This window comes from Arachis hypogaea, chromosome 19, assembly GCF_003086295.3.
Source record: "Arachis hypogaea cultivar Tifrunner chromosome 19, arahy.Tifrunner.gnm2.J5K5, whole genome shotgun sequence".
Lineage (NCBI taxonomy): Eukaryota > Viridiplantae > Streptophyta > Magnoliopsida > Fabales > Fabaceae > Arachis > Arachis hypogaea.
The window spans coordinates 158,149,778-158,163,396 of record NC_092054.1 but is presented as its reverse complement, the minus strand read 5'-3'; the positions used below and the strand labels follow the sequence as shown (position 1 = coordinate 158,163,396).

Sequence of the window (13,619 nt, the reverse complement as noted above, 5' to 3'; positions counted from 1 at the left end):
TCCACCAAACGCTACCTATAGTCTATTAATTTTACAATAAGAAAATCCACATGCAAATAAATTTTTGTTAATTCGATATATAACAAAAATAACTTTATTCTTATCTTTGTTTTTCGTAAAATAATGTAGCGTTTATATAAAATCATGCTGTTTTTAATGGGATATAAACTTTCATTAAACTTTTTCCTTAAAAAAAAAAAAACTGCCTTTCTTAGATGCTACTTATTTCATCTTATCTCAACAAAAGATAATGCTTTAGCTTTTGTATTCGATATATACAGCACAGATATAGTTGCTTAACTTTAATTCTAATATAATAAATTAATAACAATGGAAAGGGGAACAAATAAATCTGGACGGTTTTCGTGACGAGATTCGACCACTTCCATTTGAATGCAAAAAGGGTAAATAATTCATAATTGAAACCCAACCCAAAACCAAGCAATGCTTACCTGATTTCGTTGTCTTCATTTGAATCACTACTTGACGTGGACGTTAGTCCAACCACACACCACATCGCACTAGTCGTTCATCTATTATTTTTAATTTCATATTTTGTTTTTTTTTTTTTACTAATTACCCCCTATAAGATATATTATTACAAATATGAAATTAAAATTAAAATATTAAATATCTGAACGGTTCAAGAGTTGAAAGTTCTGCATGTGTATCTATTGGACAATGGGTAACTTTCGTCTTGACTAGTGGATTGAGGTGCAGACAAGATTTTTTTTTTTTTTTTGTTTCGTAAGATGATGATGGAGTTATTGGACAATGGACATGATAAATTCATCTTAATTTGGACGTTTCTTCACGCCACAGCCACTGTTTAAGATGTATATATCCACCTTATTCTTAATGATAAGCTTAATAGACCAAGGCATATAACTGGAGAATTGATTAATTTATCATTTGAATAGTATAAGTAACACAATGATAATGTCAACTCCGAAATTTGCTGTGTTTGTGTTGGCTTCTCATACATGAAGTAGCTCATACGAAACTAACAACTTAGTTTTAGAAGCACTATTATTTTTTTTATGAATAAATTAACATTTGTATCCATGAAAGATACAAATGCTGACAAATATATTTATATAAGAATAAAACGATAATTGTACTTATGGAAGATAGTTTTTATATATCAAAAATATCATAACGGACCAATTGTGTAACTAACATTCGGTACTTTGGCACACAAAAGTTATCTTCCATGATTATAATTGTCGTTTTATTCTTATATGGATACATTTGTCAGCATCTGTATTTTTTATAAGTACAAATAATAATTTATTTATTTTTATTATGATTTATTATTTGGTGGTGGGACCGGTCAAAATGATGACTGTATAAGCAATTAAAGCATTATTTTCCAGAAATGTCTTATTCCTGTTGGCCATTATTGATTTATTGTAATCTTACCAGCTGAGCTTATTATTTACTACATGACGCTCCATTTAGTTTGTAAAGTACTCACTATTGGATTCTTTTCTTATTACCCAAAAAGACAAAAAACTCGTCTTCCATTCTTTTCACAGGAAGCATAAAGTTGTCAAGATTATATATAAAATAGAGCAGGAATATGTTCGTCCTATAATAATATAATAATTTAACTAGGTTTCAGCCATCAACAATTATTATTTGGCCAATTCTATGGTGCTTATGACGTGGTGTTTAAATTTTGTCTAACTTTCTTTTTATTGTAAGTTTTGAATTTTTAAAAATTATTTATTTTTATATCTTTTAAATTAAATATTAATTTTTAACTTTTTTTAGTAAATAAACACCACATTTTAGGCACCATAGCATTCACCTTATTATTTATACTTATCTGGTATATAATGCGAATCTTGATGCCAGCAAATCACAGACATAGCCTATAAGATCGGATTACTTCCCTATCAAATAAATGAATATAAACATAGGATATACTATGGCAAGAAAATGATAATTAAGTTAATTTAATTTTACTATATAAGCTAAGCAAGTATTAATGTAGCTTCTCCTGCTATATGTATATATAACGACGAGTAGAGTATTATTTAGGACAAGACGAATATAGCCCAGGTGGGATTTGGCAATTGATTAATTAATGAGGAAAATGAGTTATGTTAGCGGGGAGTGAAGGGCATAAGGATAATTTCACATAGTTGGAAAGAAACGAGGCTATAAAGGGTGGTGGCGAGGTGGTGTTAATTAACGAACATAAAAGAGAGTAAGAGCTAGCAGGTATGGGTTTGGAAGGGAGTGATACGTGGTCGTTTATGAGGGATTTTCTAGATAAGTGTGGAAGTGGTGGGTGTGCCGTCGTCGATGGTGGGTTCGCGACTGAGCTTGAACGTCATGGTGCGGACCTCAACGACCCACTTTGGAGTGCCAAATGCCTTATAAGCTCCCCCCATTTAGTCCGAAGGGTACTGCTACTGCTAACACTTTTACTTTCCTTATTTTCTTAACTTGTTAACCAAATCTTCATTGGAGGAATGGTAGAGACACTAATTTTTGTGATTTGTAGTTATCAAATAGTTATCAATAATGATTTTAATGGTGTGAGATTGGTGTGAGATTTTATCCAATAACTCACTTTTCTTTATTGGTTATATACTGACCAGAATTTAACAAAATTGCTGGTTCATAGACTTTTCTTCTTCCTTCAATTCATTTTGTTTAATGCAATTATAATCATAAAGAAAAACACTAGAAAAAATTATAGTTTAAAACATCAGATTAAATAAAATAAATGTTTTATACATTAAAAAAGGTAATTATCTAGACGTATTTTATATCTAGGTTCATTGTAAGACGCCCAAGAGAAGAGACAGGTGGCAAAGTTGGTGCTGATGGCATGATTATATGAATTCACTTCACTGATTAATTAACAAATTACGAATCAATTCTAGAAAAAAAGAAAGAAGGCACGAGACGCAAGAGGAAATGAGATGAATTTGCTTTATTCATGATTCTTGATAAGTTTCTTTGTAACGCTGTGGATGGATCTGGATAAATACAAATCATATTAAACAACTTTCTTATGAAAACGACAATCCTTGCTTTAACTATGAAAATATGCGAGAGGTTGACATGCGTGTTTGGATCCATACGCGGCCACTTGCTTCTTCCACCATCCATGTCTCAATCTTAGTACTAATTAATATGCTTAAACACAGGTTCATCTAGATTACCTTGATGCAGGAGCAAACATAATAATAACAGCATCTTACCAGGTAATTAATTAATTATGATTCCGTTTGTTATTATGGTGTCTAAGAAGTTTCCGTTGTGGTTGGGAAACGAAATAGGCAACCCTGCAGGGTTTTGAGGCGAAAGGAGTGTCTAGAGAAGAAGGTGAAGGCTTGCTTCGAAGGAGCGTAGAACTTGCACGAGAGGCTCGACAGGTTTATTACGACAGATGCACCAAAGATTCTTGTGATTTTCTCAGTGATGATCGATATTGGAAACGTCCTATTCTAGTGGCTGCTTCAGTTGGAAGCTATGGTGCATATTTAGCTGATGGATCTGAATATAGGTAGGTACTCATAGTAATGGGAAAGTATGAAGAGCCAATAGAATATTTATACAATGTGTACAATAGAAGTTTATGGAGTATTAGAGATATAATCATTAGTGTTACCTTTCCCATCAGTTGAAGCTTTTGGGATGAGTGGTATCATAACATGGTATTAGAGCGCTAGATCCAAAAGGTCAAGAGTTCGATTCTTGATGAACGGGAATGTTCATTTTGTAACTCAATAGCCCATTGTACACATGGTATAAATAGTTCATTGTCTCTCTAGCGAGATCCCATAGATTAAGGTAGTTTTGAATTCTTTTATATTTTGTGTGTGACAGAGGGGACTATCGAGACGAAGTAACTGTGGAGACACTAAAAGATTTCCACAGGGAAAGAGTGAAGATTCTTGTTGACGCAGGTGCTGACTTGATTGCCTTTGAGACTATCCCTAATAAATTGGAGGCACAGGCTTATGCTGAGCTTCTTGTGGAAGAAGACATACGCATCCCTGCATGGTTCTCTTTTAGCTGCAAAGACGAGACCCATGTGGTTAATGGTGATCCCATTCAGGACTGTGCTTCTATTGCTGATCATGCTCACAAGTCGTTGCAGTTGGAGTCAACTGTACGGCTCCCAGATTTATTCATGGTTTGATTTCATCTATTAAAAAGTGACACTTCAATTTAATTAATTGAAATCCTCTGTTATGTATGTGTTGTACTTGTGTATAAGTATTAAATGTGAAAAGAAATTGAATGGCAGGGTACAAGTAAACCTATAATTGTGTATCCCAACAGTGGAGAGACTTATATTGCTGAGACCAACCAATGGGAGGTGAGTGAGTTCAATGGTACTATATATAATTATTGGATTTGAATTTAGTGGTACGAGTTAACAATATTGTGAATGTTTTGTGGTTGCAGAAATCAAGTGGGGTGGCGGAGGATGATTTTGTATCATATGTAGGAAATGGCGTCAGGCTGGGCTTCTATCTTCGGTGGTTGCTGCAGGACTACTCCAATACTATTAGAGGCATTTCTCATGCAATTCGCACAAAATAACTTCAACCACAATGAATTGTTAGCCTGTTAGCTAGGGGTGGCAATATGTACCCTACCCGTGGGTATCCAATCCAACCCCACCCGATCGGGTAGGGTTGCCAACTCGATCCGCAGCGGGTAAGGTAGAGTGCGGGTAGGGTTCTCGTGCGGGTCGAGTAGGGTGCGAATTGAGTCTCAACCCTACTCGACCAATCTGCACTCTATATATGTTTATGTTATATACTTATATAAAAGTATGTTTTAAGTGAATGTTGAATCAAAGACCTTTCACTAAATACAAAAGATTTTTAACCATTAAAAAAAATTATTAATTGATAATTTAATATTTTTTTTTACATAAAATCAGTTCTATTTAAATTATCACCAAGTTATATAATAATGTTGTATATTTTTTGTAACCCGCAGGTATGATTGGATATCCGCGGGTTAAGAGCGGGTAGGGTTAGGGTTGGGATATTCTCAACCCGCAGGTAGAGTTAGGGTTGAATCCAAACCCTTCTCTATCCTTCCCATTGTCACCCCTATTGTTAGTTCATCTAGTATTTTTCTTTGAGAAATGTTAGAGGGCTAGCAATTTTTGTGATTTGTAGTTATTAAATAGCCATTAATGATGATTTTAATGGTGTGAGATTGGTGTGAAATTTCATCTAATGACTCACTTTTCTTTACTGATTACTTGCTGGTTAGAATTTAACAAAGTTAGTGGTCTCTAGACTTTTCCTTTTTATTTTGCTTTTATGCATGTTTGGTTGTGTTCTGTTTACTCCTCCGATTTCCTTGTATCATACAAGGACATACAACATTGGATATTTTAAGGAGCAACCAATCTCTCATTAATCATTACTAATTACTAATACAAAAATATTATTTAATATTAAAATAAGTTACTAAGATCAGCTATCTTGTATTTCTGTATAATATATGTTGTTTAATTTATTTTAATGTGTTATATATTTTTATTCATATTTTATACAAATGACAGATTTTGGTGGTCCATTTTATTGTATACCTAATATGGTTGTTACTAATAATATAATGTGCCTGTGGTCTATGCTTCGAATGAAAGACTCGGATCATGCAAACTTCAAAATTCTTATAACCAAGTACAATGAAGAGTTCCTTTTTTTTTTTTTGGGTCTTTAGTACCATGAAGAGTTCAAAACATTGCTTTTTTTGGTTTTGGACATGGAGTTCAAACCATTTCGTGTCTGAAAAAATATTAAGATTGAAACCTCAATTCTCAGAACTCATGGTCCAGAAAAGCATGGACCTAGCGTCTCTTAGTAAACGTGGATCCTTATAAATAACTATGCCAAGCCCAATATATATTAATCCCGAGACCGTATTTGAATTATGTCCACTATTGTTCAGTTTCAAATGGTCAACACCGTTTACCCAAAGTCTCAAAGTGTATCAGTTATGTGAAACAAACTATGGTGCGCCAGGGTCTTGGATCCGTTGCAACAACGAGGGTGGAAGAGGACATGGATCACCATCACAATTTACAAAAGGACCAATATGGAGATCTAGTCTTTACAAATGTCTATAAACCATGGAGCCATAGCAAGAGAAAATCAAATTCAACATTTATCTTTCTTCTTCTATGGGAAAGCTTCGAAAGTTGAGAGGATGGAGCGGTTATTGTTTCATTTTCAAGTGTACCAGTATATTAGTGTTTCAGTAATTTTTTATCGTTAATTTTAATTATAAAAAATATATAATATATAATTAAAATCAACGGTTAAAAATTACTGACTAGTGTACCGGTATACTTGAAAACTTTTCCAAATAAATATACTTGCAATCACGTTTCCAACTTAAAAAGGGGTAATTTTGTTTTGAGAAAGTATAGGGAGCTAATGACTTAAGCGTAATAAAGGTTTAGAAAGTATTAGAGATATGATTATTAGTGTTACATTATCTTATTAGGTTATGCTTTTGGGATGAGTGGTTTCAGGACATGGTATTAGAGTTCTAGATCCAAAAAGTTAAGAGTTCGAATCTTAGTGAACCCAAAATTAACTTTTTATAACATGAGATGTTTATTATCCCTAGTATCCGGATGGTTATTCTGGATAGTATAGGTGATGTTCATTTTATTCATAAACCAAAGATTTAACCCATTGTACACATAGCACTACTCTTTTGTTTATGTATCTTGACACTTAAATTACGTATTGGTTTTGCACCATAATTCAGCATATTCAATTATTCATCATGAAATTCATATTTTTAATAGATCATATGATCGGTAATATAAGTTTCTTGAAATATATATATATTGCATTGTCCATTAACCTATTCTAGCCAAAAATCTTTGTGTTATATGTATATAACATCCCCATAATAAACTAAAGCCCAATAATATATATTTATATTTCTGACATTTTTGTATTTTACATTTACTTCATTTCTCTTATAGGCTTTACAGAAGCAGTAACTAATCATCCAAAGGTTATTCATCGAGATAAAATAAAAGCTTCAGTATCATAAAATCGAAAAAGTGAATTTTCAAAATTACTTTTAGCTGGAGAAAGCGGTCGCTACGATATTTTGCCATTTGGTTGATAAGGCAATTATCCACCCTCCAGGGAGAAAAAAATCGTATATATTCTTTGGCTTTATTTGCTTGTTTAATCCTCAGTTTGAAAATAAGCATATCTAACACCGTTTTTGCCCTTATAACTAAATTTTGGGTAATAATTATGTATGATGATGATGAGAGTCAATAGCCTTTGCCAAGTTGCGACAATACTAGACAATCAATTATGTAATCTAATAGCTTACCCTGCAATCATCAATGAATTTTTTCAATTATTGTTGTATGTACTTGAACCTAAGAACCTAGAACCTCAATGTGTTTTCAATGTTGGTTTAAAGTTTTACCCCCTGCCACGAAATTTTAACCTAAATTTTTTCGCAAAGCATTTATAAGTAGTGAAGAAAGAAATAGAACATCTATTTCAACCCCTGAGGGGACAAGAAAAACTCGAAACAGGGCATGAATTGGTCAAAGCATAGCACAGTGAGTCATCAGTACTTCTTACTTAGCATCGATTGGTGGAATGTAACGGAGAATTCAGTTGAATTATTACGTTAATAATATATATAAGGTGAATACTTTGATACTGAGGAATAGATAGTTGTGAAGATAATATCGAAAAATCTAAAATATATAAAAGAAGTGACACGCGTCACTCTTTGAATGCATTCAGACTTTTCTGTAGCATATTTTTTTGGAGGAGTGTTAAGACCAGTAATTTTTGATTTGTAGTCATCAAATAACCATCAACAATGATTTTAATGGTGTGAGATTGATGTAAGATTTCATCTAATAGCTCACTTGCTTTGCTGGTTACATGCTGGCCAGAATTTATTAAAGTTGCTGGCCCGTAGACTTTTCCTATTTTTTGTATAAAATATCTTTACCATTTCGTCCAACAAAAAATTTTGATATGGAAGCAAAATGAGTGATATACTTTAATATGGTAATTTTTGGTATTTTTTAAAATTGTGGGAGTACACAAATCGAAGTTTAAAAAGTTGAAAAAATTCAGCTTAAAAAATTGAAAAAATTCAGAGTACACAAATCGGACTATGCGAGTTGTTTGTTTTTAAAATTTTGCTTAAGAAATCGCATGGTCCGACTTGTGGGTGTGCAAATATGAATTTCGGAAGCTAGAAAACGGATCCTCTGAATTGTTTGTTGTTGTCAATTTTGTTATGAAATGAAATATCAAACGCAATTCGGACCGTCCATTTACTGATGAAGAACTCGCATGGTCAGAGTTCTGTTCTACTGACACCACATGGCTGTGAAGTACCCATATCCGAGTCCAACACCACTTTTGCTTCCATATTCAAATTAAAAAGTGACATTTTTTTGTATAACATTCTTTAGCTTTAGATTTTTGTAATGCTCAATGTTTTCTAAGTTGGGAACTATATAGATTTTTACCACAGATTCTATGCGAGAAATAAAGAAAAACCATATATATGTGTATAGCTTTGGTATTGTGTTTGGTTGTGTATGTATATATGCAAAGATAGTGACAAGTAAGGAAAGCTTTGTGACATTTGAAAACCCTAAACACATTTCCTGAAACATATACTAAAACTTGAGGCAATGCAAGGAAAGAAAGAAAGAAATAAAAAGGAGACAAAACAAAATGGGGGTGTCTCTCTCAAAGCAGAAAAAGCAAGTTAAAGAATCGGAAAATAAATGAATTAAACGGATAAATCAGAAACATATATTAAAGAAGAAAGATAATGTAGTGGTTCTTTAGTTTCATTCTCTCTTTGACTGCCTCGTAAAACAGAATTTTGGCGGAGATTTTACAAGGTGGGTAGTTTAGGAAACAAAAAGCAAAAGCAGCAAGAAGCAGATCTTCTTTGGGTTCTTTTTGTTTTTGTTTTTTTGACCTTTTCAATCGCCTGTCAATTATTTATGTTCAACATAGTATAGTTTAAGATTTCTCATCTGTCAAACAAAGTATGAAATGTATTATGTATTTTCCTGGAATAATACCTGTATATTTCTAGGTGTTTATTACGATAAACTACATGTATGGACAAAAATTCATATACAATCATTTTCATGTAAAATTAATAATAAAAAAACTGATTAGATAATTTAATAAATTTGATCAAATTATCGTCTAACAATTATTAATTATTAGCTTCACATACAAACATATTTATTAAAATTTTCATCTATGAAACAATCATATACAAGAAGACTGCGGTTTAAACTTAAGTTAACCTCATCATATATGTTTACAACTTTTTTTTCTTTTTTTTGTATCATCAATTAATTAATTATAGGAAAATATTATTTGTACACTAAAATCATCCACTAATATATTTATGTATAAATACACGTGTAGTTTAATTTATTTTCAATATATATTTATATTCCAGCATGTATTTTATATTGGTGGCTGACTTTGGTGTACACGTACATAACCGTTAATTATATTTAGTTGTATCATTATATAAGAGTGTCAGGAATAATTTATACATTGATTGAGAGTATAAAATAAATTTACACCTAGTCAATAGAAATTCAGAAAAATAAAAAATTACCGTGCCGGATAACTATTTACCATGCATATGCTTTGTTGTTTTTTTTTCCTTTTTATATTGTTTGATAATATTGAACTATTTTTTTTTCTATTAGCAAATAATATAAACTATAAAATCACATATATTTCTCAAGTTCTTCACCACTCTTACTACTATTAATTAATAACATCAATAATGCTATATAGGTGTATATTAAAACTAGTCATTAAAATTAGTTAGTAATATAAAATATATATATTAAAATACAAAATACACATAAAAAATAAATTATATATATATATATATATTATTATATATAAAATGAGGCAGAATTGTATAAAGAAGCTAAGGGAAATATATAGAATTAGAAAGAAATATATGATAATTATAGTGTAAATCATATACATATACGATCAGTTTATCCGTACAAGAACTTGCTTCTCTAAATTTATAATGAAGGCTCTAATTTCTAATATGCTGTAACGGTTTTTTGATGATCAAGATAAAAATACCTAAAAAATAAAGATCATTTGAATTTTGAAGACAAATAGCCACAAACTACTTTAGAGTTATTACTGCATTGGATAATTGTTTGTGTGTGTCGTGTCTGTGTTTTGTGTAGTTAGATGATATTTTATGTTAAATAAAAAACGTTGTGATTTGATGAGGGTTTAGCATTAATGATGAGTTAGATCATAGATGTTACATTTACACGTGTGTGTTGGAAACCTTACCCACATTTGTGATTAGAATTAGCACGCACAATAATTAAGACATCAATAACGAACCATATATATATATAACAAAAATAAATGAAATGCATGACTAACAAATTGAATTGATGTAATTGAATTAAGATGGTCCCAAATGAATTCCAATCATTCAAAAATCTGATTGTTGAATTGTGGCCAACGTTTCCCACCAGCATGCATGAAATGAGACAATACAATACTTTGATTCGTTATATATCAACCTACCCAAGTGATGTCTCCCATTTTTCTTTATTCACTTAGCTTATCTGATCTTTTTACTATTCATCATTGGTGGCTTAGTGATAAATTCAAAGCTACAGGAAAGTTCTGATCGATGCATATGCAAGATACCGTGTGCATGATTTCAATCTTTACGTGAAAATTGTTTCACAGATTCATAATATTCATTATGTCTCCGTTGAATACATTCACGGTTTAATTTTGCCTAATCTTCATGACAATACGTGTATGGATTTCTCTGTGCTTAGAAAATTTGTAACAAAGGTTCCATAAACCTCAACTTGTGCTTTTATTATTATTACTTTAATTTGAGAAAAACCCAAAATAGCCCTGACAATTACCTCGAAAGATAACGAGGTCATTGATAAAAAAAAAATGTAACTCAACTCCTAACAGTTACCTCGAAAGTACAACGAAGTCCCAGTGCCAAAAAAAAATCAATGTTGTTTTTTTAGCATAGGGCTAATCAGTCCCAAAAAAAACATCAATGGCCGGATTTGGTGTTTTTTTTTTTTTTCTTGGAGGCCTCGTTGTCCTTTCGAAATAATTGTCAGAGACCGGATGGGGTATTCACTCCTTTAATTTTGGTACTACAATATTTTTGTACTCTTTCTGCTTTAATTTGGTAAATTGTCTCTAAATGTTTATGTAAAAAATAATATATAATTTTTCAATCTTTGTGTATATATATATATGTACAATGATTTCTTAAATTATGCAATATGTAGTAAGGGTTGATGGAGCATGAAAAATAAATAACAAGCTTCAAATTCATAAATAGGAGAACATGCATGCCGTGGTATATCTTTGTTTTTATCACAAATATGAGAATAATAGTTCTATTTATTCACTATTTTTAGCCTGGGATTGCTAAAGTAGTAACTTCTAAATAAACAATCAAATAAATAAATATAAATGTTCTATATATATTCAATAATTATGTATTGTATATATTTATATATATTAATCTATATATTTTTTAACTAAATAATTAATTATTAAATAATCAAAATATTATATTATAATATAATAATTAAATCTATACTAGATAAAAAATCAAATTTATTTATAATAATAATATAATATATTTTTTTATAAAACATAATATATATTGGGTAAGTATACTTTTTATTCCTGAAGTTTGCAAAAATTTTAAAAATATCCCTAAGTTTTATTTGTTTCAATTTTGTCTCAAAAGTTTTCGATTTGCATAAATAAATATATCCTCAACGGCTGAATTTTCAAAAATTTAAGACCAATCTAACAATAATGCATGAAATTATGCTTGATTTGCTTGTGTAGTTTTTTTATGAAATTTTGTTGAACTGTCTTAAATTTTTTTGAGAAATTAATCTTAGGGGTATATTTGATACAAATCGAAAATTTCGAAACAAAATGAAACAAATTATACTTAGGAGTATTTTTGAAATTTTGTCAAATTTTAAAGATAAAGATATATTTACCCTATATATTTTTATATGCATAGTTAATTATAACTAATTTTTTATATATCATGGATAATTATATGTGTATATTATATATTCGATAAAAATTCATATGCATTAATTTACGTAAAGTTAATAGTTAAGAGTCGCTAAATAATTTAAATAATTTAACTAAATTTCATTCAACAATTCTCAACTATTAACCTAAAATTAACTGTACTTGAGTTTTCGCCATATATGCCGCTGCCTTAACTTTTTCTCGGGAAATATGTGTTTTGTATATGTAACCCAAATGTATAATGATAGCAAAGCAAGGAACAAAATAAATATCTAACACCTTAATATATAATTAGGTCGTAGGCTTAGCTTGGTCTCTTTACCTTAGAATCACACATGGAATAATAAAACACGAATCAAATATCTCTTTTTTTTTTTTCAATGATATCCTGATTTGAATCCGAAACGTTGTTCTGCCTAGATACCACCGATGATGATGAAGATGCCGTTTGCATCTTCTTGGTTGTCAATACTCAACACTCAAAAAATGTAAGAAAAATAGACCAAGACTTTAGCACATTCCTTATATATATAATTCGGACCACTTCTTTTTTTCCCTTTAGATTATGCAATATTTTTTGCAATTACCATATATGGCCCAATTCTCTTTAATCTTAGCAACAATTATTCCCTTTATTTAACTTATTTGGACTGTTCAAGGCCCCCTTTTCTCCCTTACTGTCTCCCAAATGATTCCAGAGACCCACCTTCAAATTCAATGACGCATTAACATAACGACGTTCTAAAATTCCTACATAAGCACAAAAGCACACCATGTCATCATTCTTATGTAATCTTGGATATTAAGGAAGTAAGGAACCATTATAATTATGTTTTGTGACACCCCAACCCTTTTTAATTATAAAAATACAACTTTAATACTCTATTATATTGTAATATTGTACATTCAAATTAAGTTCAGTAATATTATATTATTTGCACTTATTATAAGAAAATAATAAGATTATGCTTTGCTGATTAGATAACACTGATTTGATCACAATGGAAGTCCACTCCAGTGATAATGTCTCTGGAAAATTCATAAGGCCAAAAAATGAGTTCCAAATGTTCCTCCTTCTAGTTTGTGCTTTGATCCTACTAGCTTCTACTATATGTTTGTGCTTTTATGTATATCACATTTTTTTATACAATTTCTTCCCCTGGATTTGATTAGACACATTTTGATCGATTTGTTTCCACTCTTACTTGCACCAAACTTATTGAAAAAAAAAAAAAAAAGAATTGGGGAAATAATTCAAACTCATTAGTGATGGAGAGAGCCTTGTAAGCCTTTGACCCCTATTAATTACCCGTTCCATTTTATTATTTATTTGTCTTTTATTTAAGTTTCATTTAAAGGCTATATCAACTAAATTTGCTTGCTAGCTTAGTATATTATATATATATATGTTCATACCCTAGCCCAATAAATAGGGCCCAGGATCCAAGCAAAAGAAGCCCAAACCCAAAGGGTTGGCCCTCCCCAGTA

The 13,619-nt window shown here is 30.8% G+C and overlaps 1 protein-coding gene across 1 annotated transcript; it reads left to right on the top strand.

Moving 5' to 3' along the window:
* The first annotated feature begins 1,916 nt into the window (after positions 1 to 1,916).
* Positions 1,917 to 5,284, top strand: LOC112776347 (homocysteine S-methyltransferase 3). The gene is given in 9 exon segments (XM_072226564.1): positions 1,917 to 2,414; positions 3,168 to 3,224; positions 3,300 to 3,526; positions 3,850 to 4,106; positions 4,109 to 4,182; positions 4,274 to 4,345; positions 4,435 to 4,481; positions 4,483 to 4,529; positions 4,532 to 5,284. Coding segments are annotated over 9 exon segments (1,005 nt in total). The 5' UTR covers positions 1,917 to 2,231; the 3' UTR covers positions 4,573 to 5,284.
* The last annotated feature ends 8,335 nt before the right edge of the window (positions 5,285 to 13,619 follow it).